General features: G+C 37.8%; 1 protein-coding gene across 4 annotated transcripts in view; it reads left to right on the forward strand.

Annotated features, from left to right (window-relative positions):
- CPEB4 (cytoplasmic polyadenylation element binding protein 4) overlaps positions 1 to 11,232 on the forward strand; it is a 72,265-nt gene extending 61,033 nt beyond the window's left edge. For all 4 annotated transcript variants that reach the window (XM_002710388.5, XM_008255397.4, XM_008255398.4 and 1 more), the window contains 5 exons: positions 187 to 276; positions 625 to 743; positions 2,114 to 2,228; positions 3,358 to 3,539; positions 6,829 to 11,232. In XM_002710388.5, the coding sequence (XP_002710434.1) occupies positions 187 to 276; positions 625 to 743; positions 2,114 to 2,228; positions 3,358 to 3,539; positions 6,829 to 7,056 (734 nt within the window). In that variant the 3' untranslated portion in view covers positions 7,057 to 11,232. The remainder of the gene's footprint in view (positions 1 to 186; positions 277 to 624; positions 744 to 2,113; positions 2,229 to 3,357; positions 3,540 to 6,828) is intronic.
- Positions 11,233 to 14,748: the final 3,516 nt, after the last annotated feature.

Genomic DNA, 14,748 nt, shown 5'->3' on the forward strand with positions numbered 1-14,748 from the left:
GATAGGAAGAAGAAAGGGAAGATAGAAGGAAGAGAGTGAAGGCAAATGTGCAAAGTATCAATGAAGGGGATACAGAAGTTCTTCTGTTCTTGGATAGTATGGATTTAAACATTTTTAAAGAAACTATTTCCAAAAAATGATCATAAAAATATTTAACTCTAGTGTTTTTGTTTTGTTGTTCATTAGATGAAATCACAGCTAGTTTTCGTCGCTTTGGCCCTTTGATTGTGGACTGGCCTCATAAAGCAGAGAGCAAATCCTATTTTCCTCCTAAAGGTAATTCTCAAGATTCAACTTATATGTACAGTTTTTCCTTCTGTTCCATTTATTTCATAAAAGTTTACCATCACTTGAAAATTTTTCATTGCTGAACTTGCATATCTCCGAATGCATCTTTAAAATTTTTGCCTAATATACTTTTAATTCAAATTTATTCTAAAAGATATTTGAAGGTATTGTCAAAATAGTATATGTTGTTAGTATTCAGGCTGTTAGTATGAATGTTTTGTTTTTCCCCACTTTCTACTTCTCTCTTACTTAGTTTATGCTCCCTTTCCCCTGAGCAATTACAAAAAAAAGGAAAAAAAAAAAGAAACATAAATTGTCTTTTTCTTTTTCCTTCAGGCTATGCATTCCTGCTGTTTCAAGATGAAAGCTCTGTTCAGGCTCTCATTGATGCATGTATTGAAGAAGATGGTAAACTCTACCTGTGTGTATCAAGTCCCACTATCAAGGATAAGCCAGTAAGTGTGGTCTAGCCTAATACAGCTTTTTGTTCTTGTCTGTACTCTTGTCTCCATAGACATCTTGATTTGTATGTTGTACTTAATTGACTTGTTTGTAAATAGAATCTAAATTTTAAAAAAGTTATTTGGTTGTTAAGCTCCTAGTATTGACAATGTGTTTATCTGTGCATGTTATTTTGAAATGGGATTTTTTGTTAGTTGACATATTATTGAGTCTTTACTAGTGAAAGACTTCACTTGGTAATGCATTTGATAAAAATAAAGTAGCTGAATTTCCTCAGTAATTAATAGAAGTCAAATCACAAATATATGTATGTTTTTTTCCTTCCTCTCTTTGGTCCAGATTTTGCCCAGTACTGTCCTTAACTTTTTGCATATGATACAGCCCCAAAGTAAAATGGATCTTGTGTATATGTAGCTATCTATAGACAGGTACACTGCATAATGTCTTTTTCTTTATCATAAAAAAGTCTTCAAGAATAGCAACTGGCTGATTCTTATGGATCTGGCAATCAACAATTTATTAACACTCAGTATATTGAGTACAGTGTAAAATGAAGTCATTAATGGGCCCAGAACAAGTAAAAATTTGGGGAGCTTCCCTTGTTTTTTGAGATTTTCTAGGTAAGGAACATTCTTCTAAGGTCTGTGGCTTGAACTGTTTCTGCTTTACTTATTTAGGTTCCCTGCTAATCCCTGTAGGTATTTGAATTTGGGATCTCTAGCACCGGACTTTGTTAGAATGCAAGTTTAGGAATACCTAGCTGTCAACCCAGAGCCTTTGATGTGGACGTTTAGCAGTTAATAAATGAAAACAATTTTAAATGAGGCACAGGATTATTGATTGACCTATTGGATATACTGAAGTGATTTTTATTAAAAATTTTATTGCAAATATCAATATTTGTACTTTGAAATGCTTTTTGAGATGACATTGTTAATATCAGATGTGGTTTCCATTTCCTAGTCATACCCTGGGTATACAATCCTAGTTTATTTACCTTTGTATGCTGATTGCCATGGGGATACCATGCTAAATTTAAATTATGTAGATATTATGGGGATTTAGTATACTAAAGGCCTACTTAAACTGAAAAACAGCTAATCCACTTATAGGCAATTAAGGATATGTTAAATGATTTGGTTTATCGTAGCCCATAAATTGAATTTAACACCTTGGTTCCATTTACTCTAAAAAATGAAGGGTTGGTATACACTCTTTTTAGGTCTTCTTGTTTTACAGCTTTTTGTTTGTGATGACATGGATTATCACTTTAAAAAATGATATATCTGCAATAACTTTAAACTCTTTCTCGTGTAAATTGCCTGGATTAAGAATGAAACATTTTGGTTTGCACACTTCTTAGGTACAGATTCGGCCATGGAATCTCAGTGACAGTGACTTTGTGATGGATGGTTCACAGCCACTTGACCCACGGAAAACTATCTTTGTTGGTGGTGTTCCTCGACCATTACGAGCTGGTATGATTAAACAGACCAGAAACCTCTATGCTCTAACATATGAAATATATAGATTTTCAGAATAAATTTTCCATAAGCACTTGGGTTAATGTATAAGAGTGAGAGTTTTGTGTCAAAGTGTCTAGGTATGGATTTAAGTGACCCTTTCCTGGGGTCATTAATTAATGACCCCTTTCCTGGGTCACTTAAATAATAGTTGAGTAACCTTGGACAAATTATGCAGTTTCTCTTCGAATTCTCAGTTTTCTCACCTGTCAAATGCAGTGAAAGTGTAAGTACTTTTAGAACTCTTTCGATGGTTGTATAAGGTAGCCCATGCCCAGTACTTAGTGTAATGCCTCACAGTGCTCGTCGTCACTACTCTCATCGTCATCTGGAAAAAGGAACGCCTTCAAGAACAGATTATGGATCAAGACAGTCAGCATTTGTTTCTCATGTCCTCATATGCTCAGCAGCTGCTTACTGAGTTCTGAAACAGAATAGGCTTCTCAGCCATGTGTCACGTTTTTAAGATTAGTACTTGCAGAGATTATATTCTCAATTTCAAATAATTTGAGATTTAACAGTATGAATAAGATTTTTAAAAATCATAAAATGAATGCAAATGCAATTTTATTCTAAATATTTATATGAAAAAATGTGTCTAGACTCTAGGGAAAGGTAAATAGGATTTGGATGGAGATAGGCTAGGAGGGCCATAAACAGAGTCTCCCAATTTGTTTTCTAGAGTTAACGTAATTATTATGGTAAGCAGTACATTGTAACCGGTAAATATAGGCAGAAATATAGTACAGAGCAGATAAACCTGGGGCACCAAGTCCAGTGCTGTCACTGAGCTGTCTGTGACCTTGGACAGACTGAACACCCTCTGTGACTCAGTTTCCTCAGGAAACAACTGTTTACCTCATAGGAGGGTCGTGAAGAATAACAGGGAACATAAACTGTTGCTCATAGTTTAAACACTAAATGTTAACACAGTGGACCACCAGTTGTAGTAATAATTTTGGGTTTAATAAGTATGATAATGATGTGAGTTCAGAGTACAAATGAACTACTTTTGATGAAATCATTGGTGTGCCAGATGAATTTTCCAGATTTAAAATACTCCTTTTGCTCATTTCTTACTTAGTGGAACTTGCGATGATAATGGATCGGCTATATGGAGGTGTGTGCTATGCTGGGATTGATACTGACCCTGAGCTAAAATACCCAAAAGGAGCTGGGCGAGTTGCATTCTCTAATCAACAGAGTTACATAGCTGCTATCAGTGCCCGCTTTGTTCAGCTGCAGCATGGAGAGATAGATAAACGGGTAAGATCTAAACTACATTCTGATAAGTCCTAGAAATCGACTTCTAAATATGTCAACTAATATTTGAATGGGGGAACTTTTAAAATTTTATTTATGTATTTGAATATCAGAGAGAGGGAGAGACAGAGAGGTCTTCCATCCTCCGGTCCACTCCCCAAATGGCTGCAACGGCTGGAACTGAGCCAGTCCAAAGCCAGGAACCAGCAGCCTCCTCCTGGTCTCCCACATGGGTGCAGGGGCCCAAGGACTTGGGCCATCATCCATTGCTTTCCCAGGCACATTAGCAGGGAGCTGAATTGGAAGTGGGTTGATCAGAAGTGGGGCAGCACTGCAGAAGGGGGCTTAACCTGCTGTACCACAGCAGCCATTGCTGGCCCTGGGAAACATTTTTTGTTTGTTTTAAAGATTTATTTATTTATTTGAAAGTCAGAGTTACATAGAGAGGAGAGACAGAGAGAGGTCTTCCATCCGATGGTTGACTTCCCAATTGGCTGCACTGGCCGGAGCTGCGCCGATCGGAAGCCAGGAGCCAGGAGCTTCCTCCAGGTCTCCCACGCAGGTGCAGGGGCCCAAGGACTTGGACCATCCTCTAATGCATTCCCAGGCCATAGCAGAGAGCTGGATCAGAAGTGAAGCAACCGGGTCTCGAACCAGCATCCATATGGGATGCCGGCGCTTCAGGCCAGGGCGTTAACCCGCTGTGCCACAGCACCGGCTCCTAGGGAAACCTTTTTTGAATGATTAACTTAATGAAATATTGGATGGATGGATGGATGGAGGTAACAGTTTAGGAAAGATTAACGCAAGTAAACTAATTATATTTTCTGGTTAGGGTACTCAAAAAACTGAGAGAAGCAATTTGAAGAAAATTTTTGTATGTATTATACAGCATACCTTTAATTGACCCAATAGGAATAACTGATGGCTATCAATTTAACATCACATAAAGTTCTCCCATTCTGGGGCTGGCACTGTGGCATAGTAGGCTAAGCATCCATATGGTGCTGGTTCATGTCTTGGCTGCTTCTCTTCTGATTTAGCTCTCTGCTTATGGCCTCAGAAAGCAGTAGATTTGGCCAGGCTCAGCCCCGGCCATTGGCCATTTGGGGAGTGAACCAGCAGATGGAAGATCTTTCTCTATCTCTGCTTCTCTCTCTCTCACCCTGCCTTTAAAAAAAAAACATCCCAAATTCCCTGTACTGTATTATACCATGAATTATACAATACTGTGTTATTCATGTATGAACATGAATGTGCTTGAGATTCCCTGACCTTTTTTCAATCTTGGTACATCATGAATGCCCCAGAAATCTCTATTTCTCAAAGCACTGTGGTAACATGTGATGGAATAAATTTACTTGCAAGACTGCTTCTATTAGAAATCTTTCATCATAAAAGATAAAGTCAAATAAATTATCTTTTCATTTGTAGTCTAATGTGCCACCTGGAATTGGGTCATAACTAGTTAGCATTATTTTCAGCACTTCTTAAATTCCCCTTTGGTGAGTGTACTTCTCTGAATTCCAAGGCTGGGGAAAAACTGAAAGCAACTTCTTTCCAATGTATAATATTTAAAAATCTTTGTTTAAAGTGTCTTGTTTCTTTGTGTTCACAGATTTATTTCTGTGTTTCATGACTTCAACACATATTTTAGTGCCTAGGACAGGAGATCTCTGTCCTCATGAGTTAATGTTCTTGTAGAACTGTGCTCTATACCAATGCTATTCAAAGTATGGCCTGTAAAGCAATTGCCAACCTGCAAACTGTTATTAGTTTGTAAGAAGACAGGACTTTACATCAGAATACGCACCACTGCATTGCTAAACACAATGTTTATTGAGTTCAGTTGTTGATTTCTCATAGAAACATTTTCTGGATGAAGGAAGCAATCTGTTGATTTATATTCTGGTGTAAACTCTTTATTTCATGGTATACTGGCACTTTCATGAGTGCTGCCATTGATATCCAACACTCTGAAGCATTGTGCTCAAAAAAACTCTTAGTGATTGATTTTATTGTGCTGTTCTCAATTCATGATGTAGAAACTGTCAAGTCAATAGTGGTTTATACTTGCTGTTTGGTTACATGCAGTGTATATTATATTTCAGTGGCAGTAACAAATGTAAGTTTATAATGGTCATCCTACAATACACTGAATATATTAAAGAGAAAGGGGGAAGGAGACAAGATTAATTACAGTATATGTTAATATGGTGCCTACTTGTTTTTTATTCCCCCTAAAAAATATCTACGTCTCACTCTTGCTTCTAACACAGGCTTCCGAGTTGTGAGGTTAGTCATTAGAAATTTAGACTTAATTTTTTCTACAGTGACACCCTTTGCTGAGTGTTCTTTACACTCCAGAGATGTGTATGGAACCATCTCAGGGCCATAAGTGGAATGCTGCAGTTACACGTGCCCTTCCTCCCCTTCTGTGGCACTCTTCTCCTTTTGTCCATGGCTCTCCTTTGTCAGGAATCCTTGTCAGAACCGCATGAGACCAATGATGGTGACAGCCTGGTGGAAGGGGCTTGCATCCATGCGTTTCTCCAAAGCTAAAAATAGTCAAGCCTTTTCTAGCTGGTGAATTAATCGCCAGGTTATTTTTAATACTTGAGAGGCTCAAATGACAAGCTGACCTGTTGCACACTGGAAGAGGCCCAGTTTTATACATTCACCCCTGTCTTTTAGACTTGAATAAACCATTGTTTTTGACAGAACAAAAGCAAGCTTTTGCATCTTGCTTAGGGCTGGAGTTCTAGATCTGTGTAACATTGTAAACAGAGACCTTGAACCAGGCCCACTGACAGCTCAGAAGCTGATGATGCAGATGTGGCGCATCTTCCCACGGATCTGGGTATTGCAAGTGCTCTGGGTGGAACTTGGAAGCTCTTAGTTGGTCTTTTTAAAATGATCATTTCAGATAGGACAGAAATCAAGATCTGATTAAAATGAGGGTTTATGTCTATGAACAATCTGTGGTTTTAGTCTCATGACATTCTCATCTCAACTCTTTAGGCTTTACTTTATGATTTCTGGTGAAGTTATTTTTTTCCTTTGAAAGGTGTTTATTTAATAAAACATAAATGTACAGTGATAGGTATAAAAGCCTGACCAGTCTCTTAAAAGATACACTGTCTTTAGTTTCTCTAAGTGAATCACTGGCACTTTCTTCTTGGACTCATTGGCACAGATTAATTCAGACAGTGTATGCAAATGTGCACGTTTGGTAAGAGCTGCCTGGTTCAGTCACTGGAAAAGGTAAACTCTCTTTTATTTTTGCTTGCAGGTGGAAGTTAAGCCATATGTCTTGGATGATCAGCTGTGTGATGAATGTCAGGGGGCCCGTTGTGGGGGAAAATTTGCTCCATTTTTCTGTGCTAATGTTACCTGTCTGCAGTATTACTGTGAATATTGCTGGGCTGCTATTCATTCTCGTGCTGGCAGGGAATTCCACAAGCCCCTGGTGAAGGAAGGCGGTGACCGCCCTCGGCATATTTCATTCCGCTGGAACTAAAGGATAACTAACTACAGTGCTCATTTTCAGGCCTCAGAATAAGTGCACTCTTCTGTTAATTCTGACCCCTTCCTCACCCTCCTCACGCGGCATGTCCTTTTGTAGCAGTCTGTAACTTAACAATAGTATAATGAGAAGAATGACCTATAATATAGGTGTTTTGTAGATTCTTGTGTCACTGCAAACAATACATATGAACTCCTTTTTCTTATTGACATCAGGTTGCATGGAAGTTTTAATCTCTTGTTCTGCCGGAGACCAAGAGGATCCAAACTTCCTGCAACATTTTCTTAGAGGAGAGAAAGAATTATTAAAAGAGAAATTAAACAATAGAGTATTTTGGGTTTTTAATTAAATTATTGTTAATAATATAACATATAAGAATACTTTTATTAAAATAACCATGCAACAGTAACACTATCGGTCTATCCTGACACAACTTTTCCCCCAGGGAAGTGCTTTTGCCTTTTCCTCTCCTTTCTTTCATCTTTTTTGTCTCTCTTTTTTTCATCCCCTTTTTATTCTTTTAACAGCAATGGAGGAAGTTAACAATTATTAACAGGAAAGAGCATGTTAAACAAATGCATGAGCAAGACTGAGCAGCATTATAATTAATTTTAAGGGTTTTGAGGCTGACTATAATTTTATTATGTCTCAAAGTTACTACCACATCAGAAAAAAAATAGTAAAGTAGGCAGAGCTATGTTTATTTTCTTTTAAGAACTTTTAAAAGTCAGAATGTAGAATTGGGTAAATTTACTACTGAGGGGAGTGCACTTATTTAACTTACTTATCTGGTCACAGCCCCAGGAAACCTACCAAAGCTAGAGTGAATGACAACTGGTGGGAAAACTAGCATTTCCTCTCCTGAAGAACAAATGTATACATTTTATTTTTTGATGTTATATATAAACTCTATATCCTAATTAACTAACACACATCAGGTGTCAGCCTTTGCTCTCCATTTTGACGTTTTTTTTTTAAAAAAAGCAACAACAACAGATCTAGAGATACCTCAAGGATATCATTTTTTTATTTTGTATTACAGTACACCTGTCACCAAAACTGGAAGACAAAAACAGTATACAAATTGGCTGCTGATTGGCTTACTTTTAGATTTAAAGTTACTTTAAATATCCTGTAATTTAGTTGTAACATAGAAAACTGAAAAAAAAAAAAGTAGTTGCAAAGTGTTCTGCACTGTTGAACTAAGTAACTGTGTAAATCTGTGCAAAGGTCCGTATGTTTATCCTACTCTTCCTATAAAATAAAATAACATTACAGTTTCAGAACTTAGCATGGGACATAGTCAGTGTTTGAAGTGCCAACTTCATCAAGTAATGCATGCTTTATTATAAATACAATTCTAGCTTTGAAAGACATTATTATGTGTTGAACGGTATGCTTCAGGGGTAAATTTAAGATGGTCTCTTGAAGCCCTAGTCATGGAGGTAACTTTTATTTTAATTGACATTCTTTTATTAAATGCCCTATCCACCATCAAAAGGATTATTATCAGTGTGCAAAACATTGAAAACAAAACATCTGATGGCAGTCTTGCTAGTTGTGCTACCTAACAGTACCATCTTAGATCCTTCAAAACCAAAGACTTGCCCCAGCACTGCTGTGGAACCACCTGGCTGATGACCCCTACTGATTATCTTAAGGAAAAGCAGTCCTTTAGTTTGAATACAGGCTTTAATGAACTATACCTGTTAAGTTCCAAAGGTCAAAATGGAGGCATTTGCTGTATGATAGTCAAGCATAGAAAGGGAGCTGCTTTTAAAAAATTCCCCGCCGATAGTGAGAGCCAAGTCATGCGAATGGAGGGTGCTCTTGTGTAGCTGGTCAGGGACTTTTTTCTTTTCTCCTGAACTACATAATTCTAATTGGAATGTTCATTTGCCTCTTTTTTATTTTTTTAATTGCTTGTAGGTAGGTGGCTTGGGGTGTGCTATTGTGCTGTTCCTACTCAGTAAACAGGTGTGATGAGTTAACAAGAAATAACACTGTTTGAGAACTAGCTTTGAATAATAATTTTTCCCTTTGTACATGACCTGCTGAATTTCGGTACAGTGTTTTTGTAGCTAACTTATTTTGTCATGCACATAATGTATATTTGTTATGCACTACTTTTGTATATCTTGTTTTTCCAACAGTGAACATTTTTAGGCACACTTTTCACTGACGGGATATCTCTTTATGCAATACCTCAATTTTTCATATTGCAAAGAGTAGCTTTTTGTACTTTTATTACTGAGAGATCTTCATATACTTCATTTTTTAATATAAATAATTTTAATAAATTTTATTTTCTTATATTCTGCTTTTTATACATTTCAGTGCTCTGCATACATTTTAAATTATGAATGTTGTGCACTGGCAATGCTATTTTAGAGTCTGCAGAGAAGAGAAAGCATGTTGCTTAAACATCCTTCCCCAGCACCAGCTATTGGTGTACCTATAATTTAAGAAATAGTCTATGTAAAGTCACAAATTAATGAAAAAAAATGCGCATGAAAATGACAGATAACACTGTAGTTCCTTAAAAAAAAAAAGTTAAATGCATAAGCATAGGGTAGAAATTTAAAATAACAAAGTTGTCTACAGCTTCTTACTAAGTTTTTAAAATTATTCATAAAATGCAGACACTTTTGGTGAATGTTTAGCCATTTTTAATATTAATAAATTGATGTTAAGTGTTTGATTCAGAGATGTCTGCTCTTTTAAATTATATATAAGAAAAAAAAATAGCCTGCCGTGGGACAGGTGTGTAATGTTAGTATGCATGACTAATGTAAGAAATTGTTATTCTACTAATACTTACTTGTGATTGTGTGACAAGCGTGTTTACAGATTATTTGGTTACACTTCAATTTACAGGGCATAAACAATGATTATCTATTACTCTGAACTTTATTGATTACATGTCCTTCAGATTACATGGGATTGTAGTGGGAGTTACCATGTAACTCAGACATAATTAACATGTAATTAGTTTACAGATTTTAGGGTATCACTTCAATTTACCAAGCATGTAGTTCTAGGCACTAGCATGGCACCAGCCATGTACTTACAATGTAGTTACAGAGTAATTACATGGTTATTTTTGCAATGTAAAATAAAGTGTTTCTGATTATTTTCTATGTAAAGGAACCCTCTCCTTTCCCCTTCTGGTCCCCACGCTTTGGTATAATATATATACTTCTCCATACACAGACCTCTGCAGAATGCAAAATAAAACTTGCAGTGAATGAATTTAGCATTTTATGAGAGTGCTGTTGGAAAGACTTGATAATTCACCCCTTTTGTTTTGAAGAGTTGAATCTTCTGTTAAAAGGTGATTTAAAACTTGAATGTGATGAATTGTGGCAAGTTAACTTCAAGTTATGTGCAATACTTATTTCAAACTTTTGAAAGATCTTTGCAGTGTAATTCTTTGTTTTTAATTGCAGACATTTAAAAATGTCATTTTCTACTGTTAAGAGTAATCCTCTTTCTTGCTGGTGTTTCTAAAGAAAAGAATCAGAAATCAATCTTTCTACTAATGTAAATTTGAGATTATTTTTAAAAATGGAATAAAAGAAGTTTTGGTCATTTGCTTTATTTTATTATCTTATTTTAAAGCTACTGTGATTGATAGCATTGTAAGAATTGGGACAATATTGTATTCAACTGTTTTATTTTTTATATTTTTAAAATTTAAAGTATAATTAGTTTTTATAATTTTCATCAGATTTTTGTTATATTTTTTGGAAGTGAAACTTTTAGCAAGTGGGTGTCTAGTTTTTACTAATCCCTAATTTTTTTTCCCGTGTATTGCTCATATTATCAGAAGGAAAAGTTATTTAAGTATGTCAGTTAATTGTACTACTTGGCTGAATTTCCATATAGTTTTTACTGTGTATGGGGAGGTTGTAGTATTTATTATAGCATTTTAAATAAGGGTAATTCATTTTTTATTAAAGTCATTTTCACGTTAAGTTCCTATTTTTGTATGTTCTACTCTTAAGTTATATAACACAGTTCCTTTTTTTAAAAGAGTTCATTTGTTGAAGTGCTAGTGAAAAATTAATGTTATTAAATAGTTTGCAAATGACTATTTATACCAGTATGCATATAATTTTTAAATATTTGTAATGTGAGATGTTGAATGAATAAAACTTTTAACTCAGATTTATTTTAATATACTTATTTCGTTTCAATATAAGTAGAGTATGCTTCCATGGTCGGGACTATAACCGTTTTAAAATGTTAGGAATGTACTTTGTGGGACCAAGGCAGAACAAAGCAATATGGAAAATGCTCATTCCTGTGAGGACTTGTGCCAGTGGCACTGTTTGTGCAAACCTGTAGCTCGGTGGTCCCCGTGTCTTTGGCCTGTACTGTTGTCTCACATGCTGCCCTGAAGGGTTCTGTTCTTCTGTAGCCTTCATTGTGTATGTGGGGTGTCACCCAGGAGTGATCCATCACCTGCCAAAGGCCAAATGTTCAATCAAAATAAAAAATGTTGAACAGTGAAAATAAATATGTGGGGAGGTTTAATTTGGAGTTTTTATTAATGAAAAGCCTCAATTTCAGGCCACTCTACAAGAGGGCTTGAAAAACAAGTCTTTCAAATTCCAGTTTGCACTTGCTCTAGATTTCAGTGTCATAGGGTATAGTTTCTGAGAGTAGTGTGTAGATTGGACATGCTGTCTTTGATTGGATCCATTGATCATGTCGACTACAAGTATTGTAGAATGTTTATATTTTAACCTACACTTTCAAACTTCTAAGGTTAGGATTTATCATAACAGAGTTTAACATCTGAGAATAGCCTGTTTTGTCAAATTTAGTATCTACTCTTTCTTGAGTGTAGTGCTCTCAGGACTAGAAGAAGCAATTTTTATCTTGAAACAAACAGACTATGAAACATTTTGCTTCTAAATTCTTTTCCAATGTGCAACTCCATAAAAAAGCAAAGATGTATTTATTTATTTGAAAGAGTTAGAGAGAGAGGGAGAAATACAGAGATTTTCCATTTGCTGGTTCACTCCCCAGATGGCCACAACAGCCAGGGCTGACTCAGGCCGAAACTAGGAGCTTTATTCGAATCTCCCAGGTGTGTACAGGGGCCCAAGCACTTGACTGTCTTCCACTGCTTTACCAGGCATTAGCTGGGAGCTGGATTGGAAGTTGAGTAGCTGAGACAGAAACTGGTGCCCATATGAGATGCTGGTGTCACAACCCAAGGCTTTGTCTGCAGCGCCATAGCGCCAGCCCCCTAGTATGTGACTCTCAGCTATAGAGATTCCCAAGGGAGAGGGCTGGACCAGCATTCTTAGGGTGCTCCTGCAGTACCAGGTCACAGAACTGTGACTGGACAGCTATCCCTTCCTCTTACTGGTCAATAGCCACAACTTGTGTTCAGAGTTGCGTGAAGGGCACTGAGGAAGCCCTAGGTCTGGCCACATGGGTTGCCACCTCTACAGTATCCTTAGGTACCATGGGATGGTTTTCAGCATCTTAAGTATATGTAGTTTCTTTTAGGAAATATTTGAAGCCGAGTGATACTCAACTTAGTAATATAGTGATTCTTAGCTTGAAATAATATGTAGGTGCAACGCTCCTGGTGTTTTAAATCATGGACTAGTGAGTCTGGAAAGGCTGTGACAGGCTACTGGGCTGCATTTCCTCCTTCCCTGGTGGTTCACCTACAACCATCCCACAAAGAAAATGCTCTACCTTGTTCCTAACAATTCATTTTTTAACCTCTTTTGATAGTGGGAGGGTGTCCATGCCCAGTTCAGGAAAAAAATTAATTGTTTAAGCTTCAGAAATACTTAGTTTGATTTAAGAAAACAAAACAGTCAGTTACAGGGAAAGTAAGTTCCTAATTTTAAAAATTGAGCAATATTGAAGGTGCCAATGAAATGAATTAAAAATCTTTCCAGAGTAATATTTTTCTGAAGTTCATGAGAATAATAAGAAGAAACTCCAGTGTTTGTCTCCCGTAAGTGAGCTTCAGAGGAGTAGAATAGCGTTTGCCACAAGAAAAGGACAGAAACAAATTGTTATGAAAAAAGCTTACCAAATGAGGTTTCCTGTTTCTTGGAAAATCAAAATAGTGCGCATTAGTTTACTAAGGCTTTGAGAAGCTCTACAGTGAGGAAGCATTGCTTCTGTTGAAAGCAGCGCCCCCATCTAGGCCCAGTTGTTGAGGACAGACTATTTGCAGGTAACCTGGCTCTCGTGGAACATAGTTCACAATATACCATTCTAACATTTAGAAAACCCCATCTTGTTTTTTGTCATCCATAGTGTGTCTAAGGACGCTTGGCCCTGGCCTGTAGTCATATCCACAGCTGGGTCCATTGTTGACACTTGCCTGGGGTTCCCAGTGCTTGCCCTAGCTTCTAACCCCTCGTCCGTGGCCAGTTTACCTCCTTAAAGCCCTCCTCCTCCCTCCCCGGAAGAAAGGAAAAGCGGGTACTCTGCTAGCGCACCTGCATCTTGCAGAACTGGTTGATTGTGCTGCACCTGTGCCCATCCCGCGTCTGTTTTTCCTAAGGGCCACAAACACTGCTTCAGACAAGAAGCCTGTGTTTTCAGTCCGCCATTTTGTGACACGCCATCTGCCTGGCTGCTGATCCGTTTCCTCCTTCAGAATCTCCCTTTGCAAATTCCCTTCGCACTCCCCTCTGTCCATGCTCAGAGAACAGGGGCCACTGGCTTTGGACCAACTCCTAAGAATTCTGAAAATGAACATTTGTGCCCCACCATATGCGTTTTATCTAGTGATGCCACTTCAGTTTCTCTTATTAGAGAACAGTTTGTTTTGGCATGCCTTGAGTCTTTGCAGGATATTTTAAATTCTCATTTAGTCAAAGTGGGTGTCATTGTTGGGTGTCTGGAAAAACTGTCTTAATGTGATTCAGCGTGGTGACCAGAGTTGGAAAAGTACAGTTTGTTTCAAGGAAGTTAAAAATGAGCAGCAGTGTCCAAATCCAGAGTGAACAAACCACCCGTGTTTTGTATTGTGTGTAATCTGATTAAGTGGCAGAGAAAACCCGCTTGTGGGGAGATGGGCGTGGAGGGTGGTGAATCAGTGAATGCAGATGCCAAAAGCTGAGCTTGAGCTTTCCCTCATCCTTTGCATTAGAGCTCTGTTTCAGGAAACAGAGCTTTGAGACCATAAAAATGGCAATGTGATCAAGCAAATGTCACCACTTGAAGGAGATTATTTTCAACTTTTCTCCCACCCCCTTGCAACACCAAAAGAGAGGAGAGGATCCAAACACCCAGGAGTGACTCTCCAGAACCCACTAAAGGAAATAAGGCATTTGAAACTTGTTCTGAAGTTGCCCAAGAAGAGGACTGGAAGGCACGGTGGTCACTAGTGCTGTGAAGCCTCATCCAGGGCTTTAGATGGGATCCAGGAAAGATGTGATGCCTCCTTGCTTGAAGGGGTGCAGGCGAAACTCACTTCTCCTATTTGAGGGAACAGTGATGCTGCCCCGTGGGTGTTTAACTGTGGGTTGAAGGCCCGATTCCAGTGCCCTGCTCGGGCGGAGGAGTGTGGGAGGGAATGTGGACTAGTCTCATCTGTCAGATGACTCTCAGCCCTCCTGATCCTGCTGTGACTTCCACATACATGCTGGTCATTGCTCACCGCCTGTTGTGTTCCTATGTTGGGCGCCTAACGTGCAT

This window comes from Oryctolagus cuniculus, chromosome 6 (assembly GCF_964237555.1).
Source record: "Oryctolagus cuniculus chromosome 6, mOryCun1.1, whole genome shotgun sequence".
Lineage (NCBI taxonomy): Eukaryota > Metazoa > Chordata > Mammalia > Lagomorpha > Leporidae > Oryctolagus > Oryctolagus cuniculus.